The following is a 12941-nucleotide window of genomic DNA, read 5'->3' as shown; positions in this document are numbered from 1 at the left end:
ACCGCGTATTTTTAGTTTAGTCACCTGTATGATCATTTTCGAATTTTGTTTTTTATTTGTCCTGTTGTCGTTAATTTTCATTTTTGTTTTTTCTGTTTTATTATTTTGGATTAATTCTTTTCATACCCTTATTAGTTAAGCACATTTTTATTTTAATCCATGTTCTAATTATTAAGATTGAATGTTTAATTATACCTCATTTCGTTTCAGCTCATTTGGTTTGTTAGCAGTAGATTTAATTTTATAATGACATTTATATATATAGCATGTACATATTATATTATTAAATGTTATTTTCAACTTTAAGTAAATAATATTAATAGTATATTTATGTTTGTTAATTGATATAGCATAAATGATGGATCTTTTATTTATTGAACCCACTAAACATAGTTTATAAATCATCCACTAAATTGCCAAAAGTTTAGGTGATCCACTTTTTGGAGTCATGTGGGGTTAGGTTCATGCATAAATAGACCATATTATGCTAGTGGAGGTTCACATGTTTTTAGGGTGAATGGGTTATTTTATGTAAGAAATATTGTTTATGCTCATTAAGTTAATATATATTTATGCTTGCTGTACAAATGGTATGTCTTGTATTCATGTGTGTAATATATGTGTGTGTGTGTGTTAGTCGTTCTATCAAATGGGTTTCTGTCTTTTAATTTCATCAATTAATTTAATGTGTAAAGTCATATGAATTTTATTTGATTGTTAAAATGCTGATATAATTGCATGTATTTTTCGTTCGATCTTCATGATACCGTCACGTGTATAACTTGACATCATTACATAATTGGATTAAGGGTAATCCTTTTAATTTAAAATTGTTTTAAGTGGGTTGCCTTAACGTATTAGATATCCGCTTTTGACAATTTTAAATTAGAAGTATATCTCATTAGTAACACCTAAAAATTGATTCATCACTAAAATTTGGGAATGGAAGAAAAAGAAATGTTCGACTATTTAAATTTGTCGAGAAAAGATTGGTATACCTCATCTAAGATTTGATCTCGATATTTTTAAATAATCGAATATTCTTTATCTTTCTAAAAACTCAATAATTTTAATTTAGTCTATTTGGGTGTTTTTGAATATTGTAAAATTCATATTTGTTGTTTTATGGGATCAAAAGTCAAATTAAGTTTGAATTTGTAAAGTTTATTGCAAAAACAATTAATTAATCGACTAGGTATCGATTTAGGGTGTTGTGGGGTGCTAATCCTTCCCCACACGTAACCGACTCTCGAACTCAAATTTTGGTAAAGCAGACCCCAAGTTTGTCTTTTTAATTAAAATTAATATTTTATTAAAATGGCAAATATATTTTTTTGGGTGCCCAATCACACTCTAATCAAATATTGGTGGCGACTCTTTGAATCATGTTTTTTATTCGTAAAGCAAATCCAACAATTTTTTAGACGAAAGTTTTTTTTTTAAAAAATCACATTCACTTTTAATTTAAATTTAATTTCAAGATAATAATTAAAAATTGGTGTGGCTTTTAAAATCTCATTCGAAAAAAAAACCGTTTCGACAATGATATTAAACAAAGAGAATAAAAAGGTGATTCAAGATAAAAATCTACAAAGGACGTCTTAAAACCAAAGATGAATTTGAGTTGAAATCTTAAAAGGCTAACTCAAACTTAGAATATTGACTGCAATGTTGATGTGCAAGAAGGGATCCCTATAGATTTGAGGAATTAGGGAAACAAAATAACCCTAAATGCATTCATAAAGGTTTAAAGTTTGCTAGATGAAGGCTTCTCTCAAAATATTTGTAAATCAGTATAAGTGGGTCCATACATTCATGTCGTGTACCTCATTTTGTTGGACTTCTTTTTCCACTTGACATTTTCTTCCCAAAGCATTGACATAGTCTGATATTGTAGTTATATGTCAAATGAATGGTATGAACTTGAAATGAAATAGTAATCATTTGGATGTACTTTTTTGTTGTATTCTTGATGCATATTGAGTGTATTTTGAAGTTAAAATATGTCATTTTATGTTGCTTGGTAAAGAAGTATGCTTTTAGGGATTTTTCGTGACATAAGAAGACCAAATTTGTAGATTTGGATACTGAGTTTTGAAAGTCCAAAGTAATTTTTAGATGTTTTATGTGGGTTAGGGTTTTGAAATTTTTAACTTGGGTTACAATAGTGGGAGGGTGAGTTTTAATACTCACTTGGTAGTTTAAAAACTCACAGACCCTAAATAAACCCTAAATAAGAAAACTTATCTTTTTAATCCATTTGATGATTTTAATCGTTATAGAACCCTCACGTTTGATATGATTGAAAACTTAGCCCTTAAAATAATATTTAACGATTGTTTAATAGTACGGTTGATCAATTTAATTCTAATCCAACTTTGAAAAAGTTCCAAATATCAAATGTGACATCTCCGGTTTAGTTTTGTACTTAGCTAGGTTAACATTATTACAGAGGTAGATAGAAGAGACAACTGTTCAAGAAATATTGAAGATAAAAATGAGAGCAGAATAAGAGATGATTGTGAAATGGTATGATGACTTGAAATAGTTGTCAACTTACATTTGCATAATCATGGACCTCAAAAAGTTTCACTCGAATCCCATCTCATCACGCAATAATCACCATCCCTCCATTCCGATGAGATCACAATTCAAATGTACAACATTTGTCTACCTCGTCGAAGTTCGAACTTTATACAAAACCCGCACACAAGCATTGTTGACTCTATGACATACCAGTTGTATTCGAGACTCAACTAAATGATCAATGGCTCAATTTTCACATTTCAAAGTAATTGTCATAGCTTACACATAGTACATTATGTCACAAAGCGGAAGAACACAGCTCAATTTAGTCTGATTCGTTTATCAAGCCTCCATTTCAAACATTAGAGATTATGAAATATCCAGAGTTCATATATTCACAAAATATGAGTATAATGCTTACTTTAATCCATATTCACAAATTGGACATTATTTTCACATAGCAGTTAACCTCAGTCTTAATCAAAGCAAAACCTAATATACTCAAAACATCGAAATAACTTACCAGAACTTAATCAACACAACTACCATCTTAAATGCTCTAAGTGAGCCAAAATATATAGTCTAATTCAAATAAATATATCAACATACACAATCAAAATTGATATATATATATATATAGGATCCTACTACACGATGTAAAACTCTTTTAGTTTTACGCAGATTTAAGATCGTTGGATAAATTAAAATAGATGGCTAAGATTAATAGTAGTAAATGAGAAGGTATTCGCTGGAAAAAAAAACAATGAGTTAATCTCAATCATCTATTATTACTCATCCAACGATCCTATTGTGTAAAACTAAAAAATATTATATTATATAAGTGAATCCTAACTCAACAGGAACATGCACACGCATGTACACACAAAGACTCGATTATGACTACACTCATTTAATTTGACTTTTTAAAACATTTAAGTCAATGAAGTAATCGTAGACTTTAGCTTTCTCTTTAGATTTAGGGATTTCCATCAAAAACTTCTCCCCTTAGTAAAACAAAACATAGATTCAAAATATATGTTCATCGTCTTAATAAAAAAAACATAAATTCTAATTTTCCTTAAACTCTTAAATAAATTTAGGGTTAAGGTTGCACTTACCTATTTTTTTATGATGAATCAAATAACATCAACTGATAACTGGTAACTTGGGCTTTCTAAATATACTTTCAAGTTAGAGATTAAATCACTAATTTAGAGTTAAATTAATGTTTCTCTCTCTATAACTCCTTTAAACGTCTTTGATAGTGTTTAGCAATTTTGAGGAAGATGAATGAAATATCATCTCCCATTTATTGTTTGAAGATTTTTAGATTTGGGGATTAAACCCTTCTTTCAGGGTTTTCTTTTTTTTATTCATTTATTCTAATTTTCATTAACTATAAATTAGACATTTTAAGACTAAAATATAAGAAACTGACACATAGCATGCTTATCACCAAAATCAATTATCTTTAATAAATGGTCTAATCAAGCCAACAATTCTTCCATTTCTTCCATATTTTCATTTAAGCATCAAGCTTTCAATGTTCATACTTTAGTCCTTGAACTTTTATTCATTTTAATTTATTATTCAATTGAAAATCAAATTGAATCCTAATTTATCCAAACAAATCCTTTTCAATGATCACACAATCAGAGACTTAAAATAATTAAATGAACTCCCAAAAATTATTTTCTGATAATTGATCGTTGAAAATAAACTTGGAACAGTTTTTGAGGTGTTACAACTCTCTCTTAAAAACAATGTCTTTAAATTTTACTTGAAATGAAAAAGGTAAGAATACAATCTCTCAATCGATCTTTTGGATCCCAAGTGGCCTTCTCAGATTTAGGATTTCTTAAAATACTTTGAATAACAAAATTTTTCTTCTTGCATGATTCTTTAACTTCATGAGCCAAAATCTAAATCTATTATTTTCATTGGTCAAATCTCTATATACTCATATCGAATAACATGAGATGGGTCAAATCGGTATTTTTCGGAGCATCAAAACATAAAAAATTTTATGCATTTGATTTAGCTCAGGAGGTAGAGTTAATCGATACGTCATAGGACTGATTCTCTCGATCATTTAATACAGATCGATTAACCGTGGACTTAATTTTTCATTTTGACCAAATCGAATATTTTCTTCCATGAAAAAATTTCAAAAACACTTCCTCCCAATCTCATACTCAATGTATCTATGTCTCAAGTCTGTGTAGAACGCCCGTCTATCAAATGCAGCTTTTAGACGTTCTCAAATCAGAATAACTTTTTTTGGTATACCGGATCATTCAAGATTTAGGAATTTATTCATTCAAAATTATGAATAATATAACAAAGCTTGATACTTATGACCCTAAAAGACCTTGAACGAAGCCATTTATATATATATTATAAAAAAAACTGAAGACTACTCAGAAACAAAAATTTATCTCATGCACTTTCAAAATCTATCACAAGACTCCTAAATCTACAAAGAATCCATGCACATCTTTCAGAGTTTTTATAGTTAAATGCCTATCAAAATCTCTGATTTGTGGGTAGGAAGAGGTAAAGGTGAGTGGTTATTATCTCTAGAGGTCTCAGGTTTGAGCACCAATGGTATTTGAAGTTTATTGTCAAATGGTTAAGAGTCTTTAAAAAAGATACTGCTACTTGTAAGCATCCTATATTAATTAAAAAAAAGACTTAATACAAAAATAAGTGCCTAAACAATGCCTCAAAAAACGTTTTTTGTGCCTAAAGAATTTTTTGCTAAAAATAAGTGTTTAATGTTTTCTCAGTTACACTTTTAGATGTCTACCGTTATATTTTTAATAATAAAAATATTATTTTTAAAAGAAACTTAAAAATAACATAATTTATTTATAAAAACTCAAACTTTTAATGAAATTATAAAAAAATACTAAAAAACTAAAATATCTCATTTCAACCCCCATTACCAACTATCGTCGTTCATCTCGGGTCACCATCATCGCCAAACACTTGAGTTTTGATCGGAATTGCACAGTGGTTCGAATGGTGGTGGCAGTGTGGCTTATGGATGTCGGGATTGACCGGAATTGACAAAAATAAGTGATGATATCTTAAAATCTGACGAACCTTTGAAGGTTTCTCTATGGCAAATGGGGGGCACTTTACAACGAAAGGTTAACGGGAGTTTGATTGGGGGTCGATACCGATGCCGATGAAGGTGGCAGTGACTATCACGGATGGTCGGTCGACGACCATGGAAAGGGGAAGGGGAAAAGAGGAGGGGGTTATGCGGGTTGTATATGTTAGGTTTTTTAAAATAACTTTTTTAAATTTTTTAAATAAATTCTCAAAATTAACCGAACGTGACACATGTCACTTAACGGCCAAATTTAATGGTCGTTATGGTCCAGACACCTAAAAATCTCCGATGAAAACGTTAGACACCTATTTTTAACGAAAAATTTTTAGGTACTAAAACGTTTTTCGAGACAAAATTTAGGTACTTATTTTTGTATTAAGAAAAAAAAACCTTCCAATTGAATATATGTTAAAAGATTGAATGAAATAATATGATTTGATGAATATATACATGACTAGCTCAATTTGTTATTTACTAGCAAAGGTTTTGCTTAACTTCAATTAAAAATGATTTTCTAATAATATCAAAACTCGTCCCTTAATCCTTGGGATCAAATATATAAATGCCACCTCTGATCTCTCGGCTTCTTTTTCATAAAACATTTGTCTCTCCTTTTAATCTTTTCAATTCCTTACCAGTTAAGCGATGTTAGCTTGATCGAGGGAAAAAGAACATTGTAGGGAGCCGTAAATGGCGGTCGAGTACGAACCAATCAAGGGATACGCCGATGATTCAGAGGATTCCGTTCATGCGCAAGAAAATCTTTTGAGCATTGATATTGATTCGAGCAATGTCGAGAAAATCCAAGACGATGATGATGACAATGATGAGAAATTGAATCGGTTGGCTCTTCAGATCTCTGGCCCAAACACCGCTAACAAAGCTGATGAATGCCCCTTGATTCACCGCCGACGGCTTGTTTCCTTGGACGTTTTCCGGGGGCTCACCATTGTGGTAAAATCTCTCTCCATCTTATTGCTGCTTAACCTTTTACTTTTTTTTATCAGAAACAATAAAATCAAAGATTTTGATTGGTGGTGTTTTATAGAAATTAACAACCTCCAACCATATATTTTGTTAAGATTCTTATAAGACTTAATTGCATCATATGTCCTCAAATTATTACATTCATTTTAAATTGGTTTTTAAATTTTTTTATGTTTTAATTTAATCTCAAACTACGAATCTCATTTAAATTAGTTCTTAAACTTTTAGACATTTTAATTTCATCCCTAAACTATGACCATCGTTTTAAATTGGTCATCAAACTTTTGAACTTTTTAATTTCATCTCCAAATTCATCCAAATATGTGAGTAGTCTCAACCATATTTAACCTAAATTTTTTTTCAAACATAATAATATAACTTGGCCTAACGATCTTATTAACAACGGATGTGATTATTTTATATGTATAGTTTGGGATGAAATTGAAATGTTCAAAAAGTTTGGTGACAATTCAGAATGAAGGTCATAGTTTGAGAATGAAATTAAAATATTTTAAGTTTTAAGGACTATTTTAGAATGTTAGCCATAATTTAAGGATGAATTGTAATATTTAAAAATTTAGGCACCAATTTAAAATTCTAGAGGACGAAAATATATTTTTAATAGAATATATATATAAAAAATTATATAAATTATATATATTTTTCAATAGATTTATAAAATTTGAGTTAATAATCATGTATATGTGGGTAATTCAATTATATAAATATTTACTTGTTTATTTTATCATTTTCATCACTGTGAATTCCACTTTTTATTGTTATTTTGTTTACTCTCTTCGGAGTGGGTTTCCGATATGGATATGACATTGATATACTACTACACATTCTGAAGCTTTTTGGTATAATTGGAGTATCCAACACTAGTAACTTAGAAAAATAAATTAAGAGTTTGGGTAGCATAATTATTCTATATAGATTTATCTTTTGATGTTTTTTTTTCAATTAGTGTAAGTTTTAGGTAAGATTGTCAACGAGTCGAGTCGAGTTTGAGTATTGTTGAGCTTGACTCGATTTAAAACTCTAAATTTAGGCCCGACTCGACTTGAAAGCTCGCAAGTTTAAAATTGTCAAGTTCGACTCAAACTCAAATAAAAAATGGAAGCTCGACTCGGTTCGAAAGCTCGCAAGCTTAAAATTTTTAAGCTCGACTCGAAATCAAAAATTGAAGCTCCACTCAAGCTCGAAAAAGCTTGAACTCAAAACATTCTCAGATTTAGGTCGATTGAAGCTCAAACTCGAGCTCGAACCTAAATCTTAAGTACATGAGAGTCTTATATCGTATTTAAAAAAACAACAAATAAATGTTAATATTATTAATAATATCATTTTTTTTAAAATAAAATTTTAATATTTATTTTTCGAGTTGCTCGCAAGCTTTTCGAGTCGAGTATCAAGTAACTCATTTTAACTCGTTAAGAACTCGAGTCAAACTCATTCGATTCGAGTGTTGATTAAGCATTGACCGAGTCAATCTCGAGTAACTCGCGATCTGTCTCGTCTCATTTACATCTCTAGCTCTAGGTAAAGAATATACTTTTCTAGGGTATTTTTTTATTTTCTGAAATTCCCTCGTGTTTAGACCCTTTTGATTATAGGATAAATTATATATGTAATCACTCAACTATTACTTTGGTTTTGTTTTAGTCACCCAACTTTTTTTTAAAAATCATACCTAAAGTTCGTTTTGATCACCTGTCATTAAAAAAATTAACAGTGATGTTGATGTGTCACCATAAGGTAGTGTCATGTCATCATTGAAAAAAAATAGAAAATATTTCATTAGCAGTTCTTTTTATTTTTAACGGTAGATGATTAAAACAGAACAAAATATAACATTAGGTATGATTTTAAAAAAAATAATTGGATGACCAAAACAGAACCAAAGTGATAATTGAGTGACTAAATACGTAGTTTACCCTTGATTATATAACTCATTAGAACTATAATGTATAAATTATAAGTTTGTGATTGATTCATAAATATGTCCTTAACATGGTATCACGATCAAGGTATTTTTTATATCCATCCACTCACTACCCTGTTCTCTGGATATTTGGGGCAGTGCTCTTTAATTCTTCCCGAGGTTATAATTTTACTCTATACTTGGTTTGTTAAATATGAAATTTTAGCATTTCCTATCAGTTTGAGATTAAGTATTTTGGATGATTAATCATCAAGTTACCTTTTCAACAATATGAATAGGTAAAGAACATGAATTAAGACATCTTCTTTCTTAAAAGGAAACCGATATCCAGACCATTCGAATAAATCATGATGTCTCCATCTGAAGATGTTGTTCATGTCAAAATTTGTACTAAGCTTTTCAGCATTTGCACAAATTTTCTTTTATTTTATAATTTCTATTTTCTTGATTTCAGTATTATGTTGTTTCATCAGTATGATATTGCTCTAATTATTTTAAATATATATGTTTTTGTATTTTCTTTTTTGCTGCAGCTAATGATACTTGTTGATGATGTTGGTGGCCTTCTTCCTGCTATCAATCATTCACCATGGGATGGTTTAACCTTTGCAGATTATATCATGCCATTTTTCCTCTTCATTGTTGGTGTTTCAATTGGACTGACATACAAGGTACTGCTTCCATTTCGAATGTATATTTTTTCAATTAAAAACTCGTTACATGTAAAACGAGATTAATGGATCCATGCTCTGTAAGGAAGCAGAAATATTTCTATATCACATCATACATCTATGATCTTTCTGGTTTCAAATATGCTACGTGTCTCAAGTATCGTCACCATCTTTTAGGAGTTTAGCACTAACTGTTTTACTCTTTGCACAGAGAGTTTCCTGCAGAGTTACTGCAACTAGGAAGGCGATATTGCGGGCATTAAAGCTTCTGATATTAGGCCTTTTTTTACAAGGTGGCTCTTTATTTGTTTAACTCTGTACAATATGTCATGGCTGATGGATATTGTATGCATTTTCTTACCACACTAATAGGGCAGACCTCTAACATTAGTTCAGGGATAAATGTATCACATGAGTATTTACTGTCTAATTTTGAATTCGGTTGTCTGATAGTCTGGTAATTTCTTATCACTAACAGGAGGCTTCTTCCATGGGCTCAAAAATTTAACATATGGGGTGGATATTGAACAAATGAGATTGATGGGAATACTGCAGGTGTGCTTCCAAATTTTTATTTTGTTTGGTAGAATAATGAATGAAGGTGTTCTAAGGTGGCCACTTGCTTTCTCCTTAATGTACAGTAGGTTAAGCAAAAACTGTTTACTAAGTTGGCTTTTCAGAGGTTTTATTACAGCATTAGTCCATTATTTCTCAAACTTCTTAGCAAGTTGGAGGTGGAAATGCTTTAGGAACGAAATGGGATGAGATCTGGTTGTGGAGTTTTAACTTTTTAAGTAATGCTAATTATTTACTGTAGGATAATATTTTGTTCTCTTTTGCTTTTTGCCGGCCCTCCTTCCCAGAGAATTGCAATAGCATATTTAGTAGCAGCATTGTGCGAGATTTGGCTGAAGGGTGATGATCATGCAACACCACAATTAGCTCTGCTGAGGAAGTATCAATTTCAGTGGTAAGTGTTTTTTAAGCAAATGGTAACTCATTTTTATTCTGGCATCCATACATCACAATTACTATTGCATGATCATCACCCTTCATCCATATGCCAGTATTCTCATTTTTTAAGGATACCGTATTGTTACGAGTATTCGCATATGGTAACCGATGTTTTTTAAATTTGCATTCTCATAGTTCAAATTGTTAACTGATGTGCTGTCTCTCTTCCTCACTCTCAGGCTTGCAGCTTCTGTGCTTACTGTCATATATATTTCCTTGTCTTATGGCTTGTACGTACCCAACTGGCAATATCAGATTCCAGATTCAATTTCTTCTTCGGGAGCAAAGATTCTTTCAGTTAGTTCCTCTTTCCTTGCGAAATTGTCTTGCATTTGACTATAGCAGACTTTGACAAAAGGCACAAGTCACTAAGCACAGGTTGTCTTGTCCATTTCCATTCGAAGGTGAAATGTGGAGTACGTGGTGACACCGGACCAGCCTGTAATGTGGTTGGAATGATTGACCGAACAATACTGGGTATTCAACATTTGTACAGGAAACCAGTCTTTGAAAGAACAAAGGTATGTTCTCCTCCGAAAGCTTGTTTTAACTGTTTATATGCATTGTGTACCGCCCTTAGCCTATTTATTTCCAATGTTCGGTACTATTTCCCCATTTTGATAGCAATGCAGCATCAACTCACCTGATTATGGCCCATTTCCTTCTGATGCCCCTACATGGTGTCAAGCCCCATTTGAACCTGAAGGACTTCTGAGGTTTGTTTATAGTTTCTTCCCCACCCTCTGAAATGCCTTTTTCATCAATTATCTCCAATGTACTGGGAATATGAAGATAGGATTCTATCCTCTTGTACGAATAGGTAGTCATTGATAAGAGTAACAATGAATTATGTGCACTATTGTAAGACCACATTTCATAAACCAACATGAAGTCCAAAAAGATTTAGGCTACTTTGATTTTCAGTGTGCTTTATTTGCATGCTTATGGTCTGACCTTGTATGCTCTGGTTGTAGTTCAGTGATGGCGATTGTGACCTGCTTGGTTGGTTTACACTATGGGCATATACTCGTCCACTTTAAGGTGACAATTTCTTCTCCATTTATTTCTTTTCTTTTCTCACAAGAAACATATCAATGGATTAGTGTTTGGAATGTAGGATCACAGGGATCGAATTCGTCTGTGGCTAATTCCATCTTCAGCTTTTCTAGTCATGGGGCTTGCCTTGGACATTTTTGGTATGGTGATTTAGTGCTCTTGCAGTAGTAGCACACTGTTAGTGGTCTCATGGGCTGTTCATCTGCTTTGTTGTTGTAGGAATGCGTATTAACAAGGCTCTTTACTCATTCAGCTACATGTGTGTTACTGCTGGTGCTGCCGGCTTTCTCCTTGCCGGAATCTATCTTCTGGTAGATCAATGAACCCTTTTTCACATTTGTTATAATACTTATACAGAGGCATTCAGATTCAATTATAAAACTTTGATATAGGTTGAGATCTATGGATATCGACGAGCGACATGGGTATTGGAGTGGATGGGGAAGCATGCATTGATATTATACATCCTTGCAGCCTGCAATATCATACCAATCATTATACATGGATTCTACTGGAAGCAGCCTCAAAATAACATTGTAAGTTGGGATTGTAATTTCAATTTGGACCACTCTACAAGAAATTTTGCAGCCTAACATAGCCTGGTTTGAACTTGTACAACCATCCAGCTTAGCCTAATTGGAATTGGAAGATGAAGTGACAGTTGTGCTTGCAATCCATGGAAATATAGGTTTTTTTCTTTACCTCTTCGATCACCTTAAACTGTCTCTACTTAAAACTTACTTGAAACCAGAGAGGTATAGTGTAGGCAGGGAAAATGTGTTTTGTATATAAACAGTACTGAGCAGAGTTGAGATTTACACTTCCAATTACTTTAGGAAAATTTAATATTTTTATCATTTTGGCACTGAGAAAAACAGCTTAATTGGAAATGAAAAGGTTACTTGCACTTGCATTTACTAGAATTTGCTATGCTTTACAAAATCTGAGTAAATTTTTTAACATATTATATATATATAATAATCCATAGATACAATTTTTTTAATAATTTCTACCTAAGAAAGGAGGAAAGTGAATTTTATTCTTAATAGATATATTAAGTTGATGACTAAATACAATAATTTTTAAATAATAAAATTTATAATAATATAACATTTGGGTAAATTAAGGATAAAATTAAATGAATATAACACGTCAACAAAATATATGTTAACTTGTAAATTTTGTATAAATTATGAGTATCACACTCATAGGTATAGATGATGATGATGATGATGATGATGATGATGATGATTATTATTATTAGTATTATTATTATTATTATTATTATTATATTTGTTGTGCACGGGGATCCGATTGATCCTTACAAAACTAAGGATGTTTGGGATTTGTTTAGAAGCAAAAGGGAAAAAGTGGGATGGTATGAGGCGGTTTGGGGGAGGTATCACATTCCGACGTGCAGTTTTGTTGTATGGATGGCGATGTATGATCATTTGCCTACTAGGATTGCTTTTGATTCAGGGTTGCATGTGCCTCCTTGATGCTTACTTTGTGAGGAGGAGCGGGTAGATGATAGAGACCATTCATTTGTGCTTTGTTTCTTTATTCCGGTGTGGTCTATAATTTTAGGCGCTTGTGGGTTATATATGCAAAGGTCCTCTTG

General features: G+C 31.6%; 1 protein-coding gene across 1 annotated transcript; it reads left to right on the top strand.

Annotated features, from left to right (window-relative positions):
• The first annotated feature begins 6337 nt into the window (after nucleotides 1-6337).
• LOC120122335 (heparan-alpha-glucosaminide N-acetyltransferase-like) lies at nucleotides 6338-12047 on the top strand. The gene is made up of 13 exons (XM_039141475.1): nucleotides 6338-6601; nucleotides 9113-9250; nucleotides 9462-9546; nucleotides 9732-9805; nucleotides 10114-10220; nucleotides 10444-10561; nucleotides 10669-10785; nucleotides 10889-10980; nucleotides 11239-11305; nucleotides 11382-11460; nucleotides 11540-11631; nucleotides 11713-11856; nucleotides 11947-12047. The coding sequence occupies exons 1-13, from the start codon at nucleotides 6338-6340 to the stop codon at nucleotides 11971-11973; spliced, it is 1404 nt and encodes a 467-aa protein (XP_038997406.1). The 3' UTR covers nucleotides 11974-12047.
• The last annotated feature ends 894 nt before the right edge of the window (nucleotides 12048-12941 follow it).

Source organism: Hibiscus syriacus, unplaced genomic scaffold (genome assembly GCF_006381635.1).
Source record: "Hibiscus syriacus cultivar Baekdansim isolate YM2019G1 unplaced genomic scaffold, ASM638163v2 tig00110386_pilon, whole genome shotgun sequence".
NCBI lineage: Eukaryota > Viridiplantae > Streptophyta > Magnoliopsida > Malvales > Malvaceae > Hibiscus > Hibiscus syriacus.
Note: the sequence above shows the minus strand (reverse complement) of the source record. Positions and strands in the feature narration are given on the sequence as shown.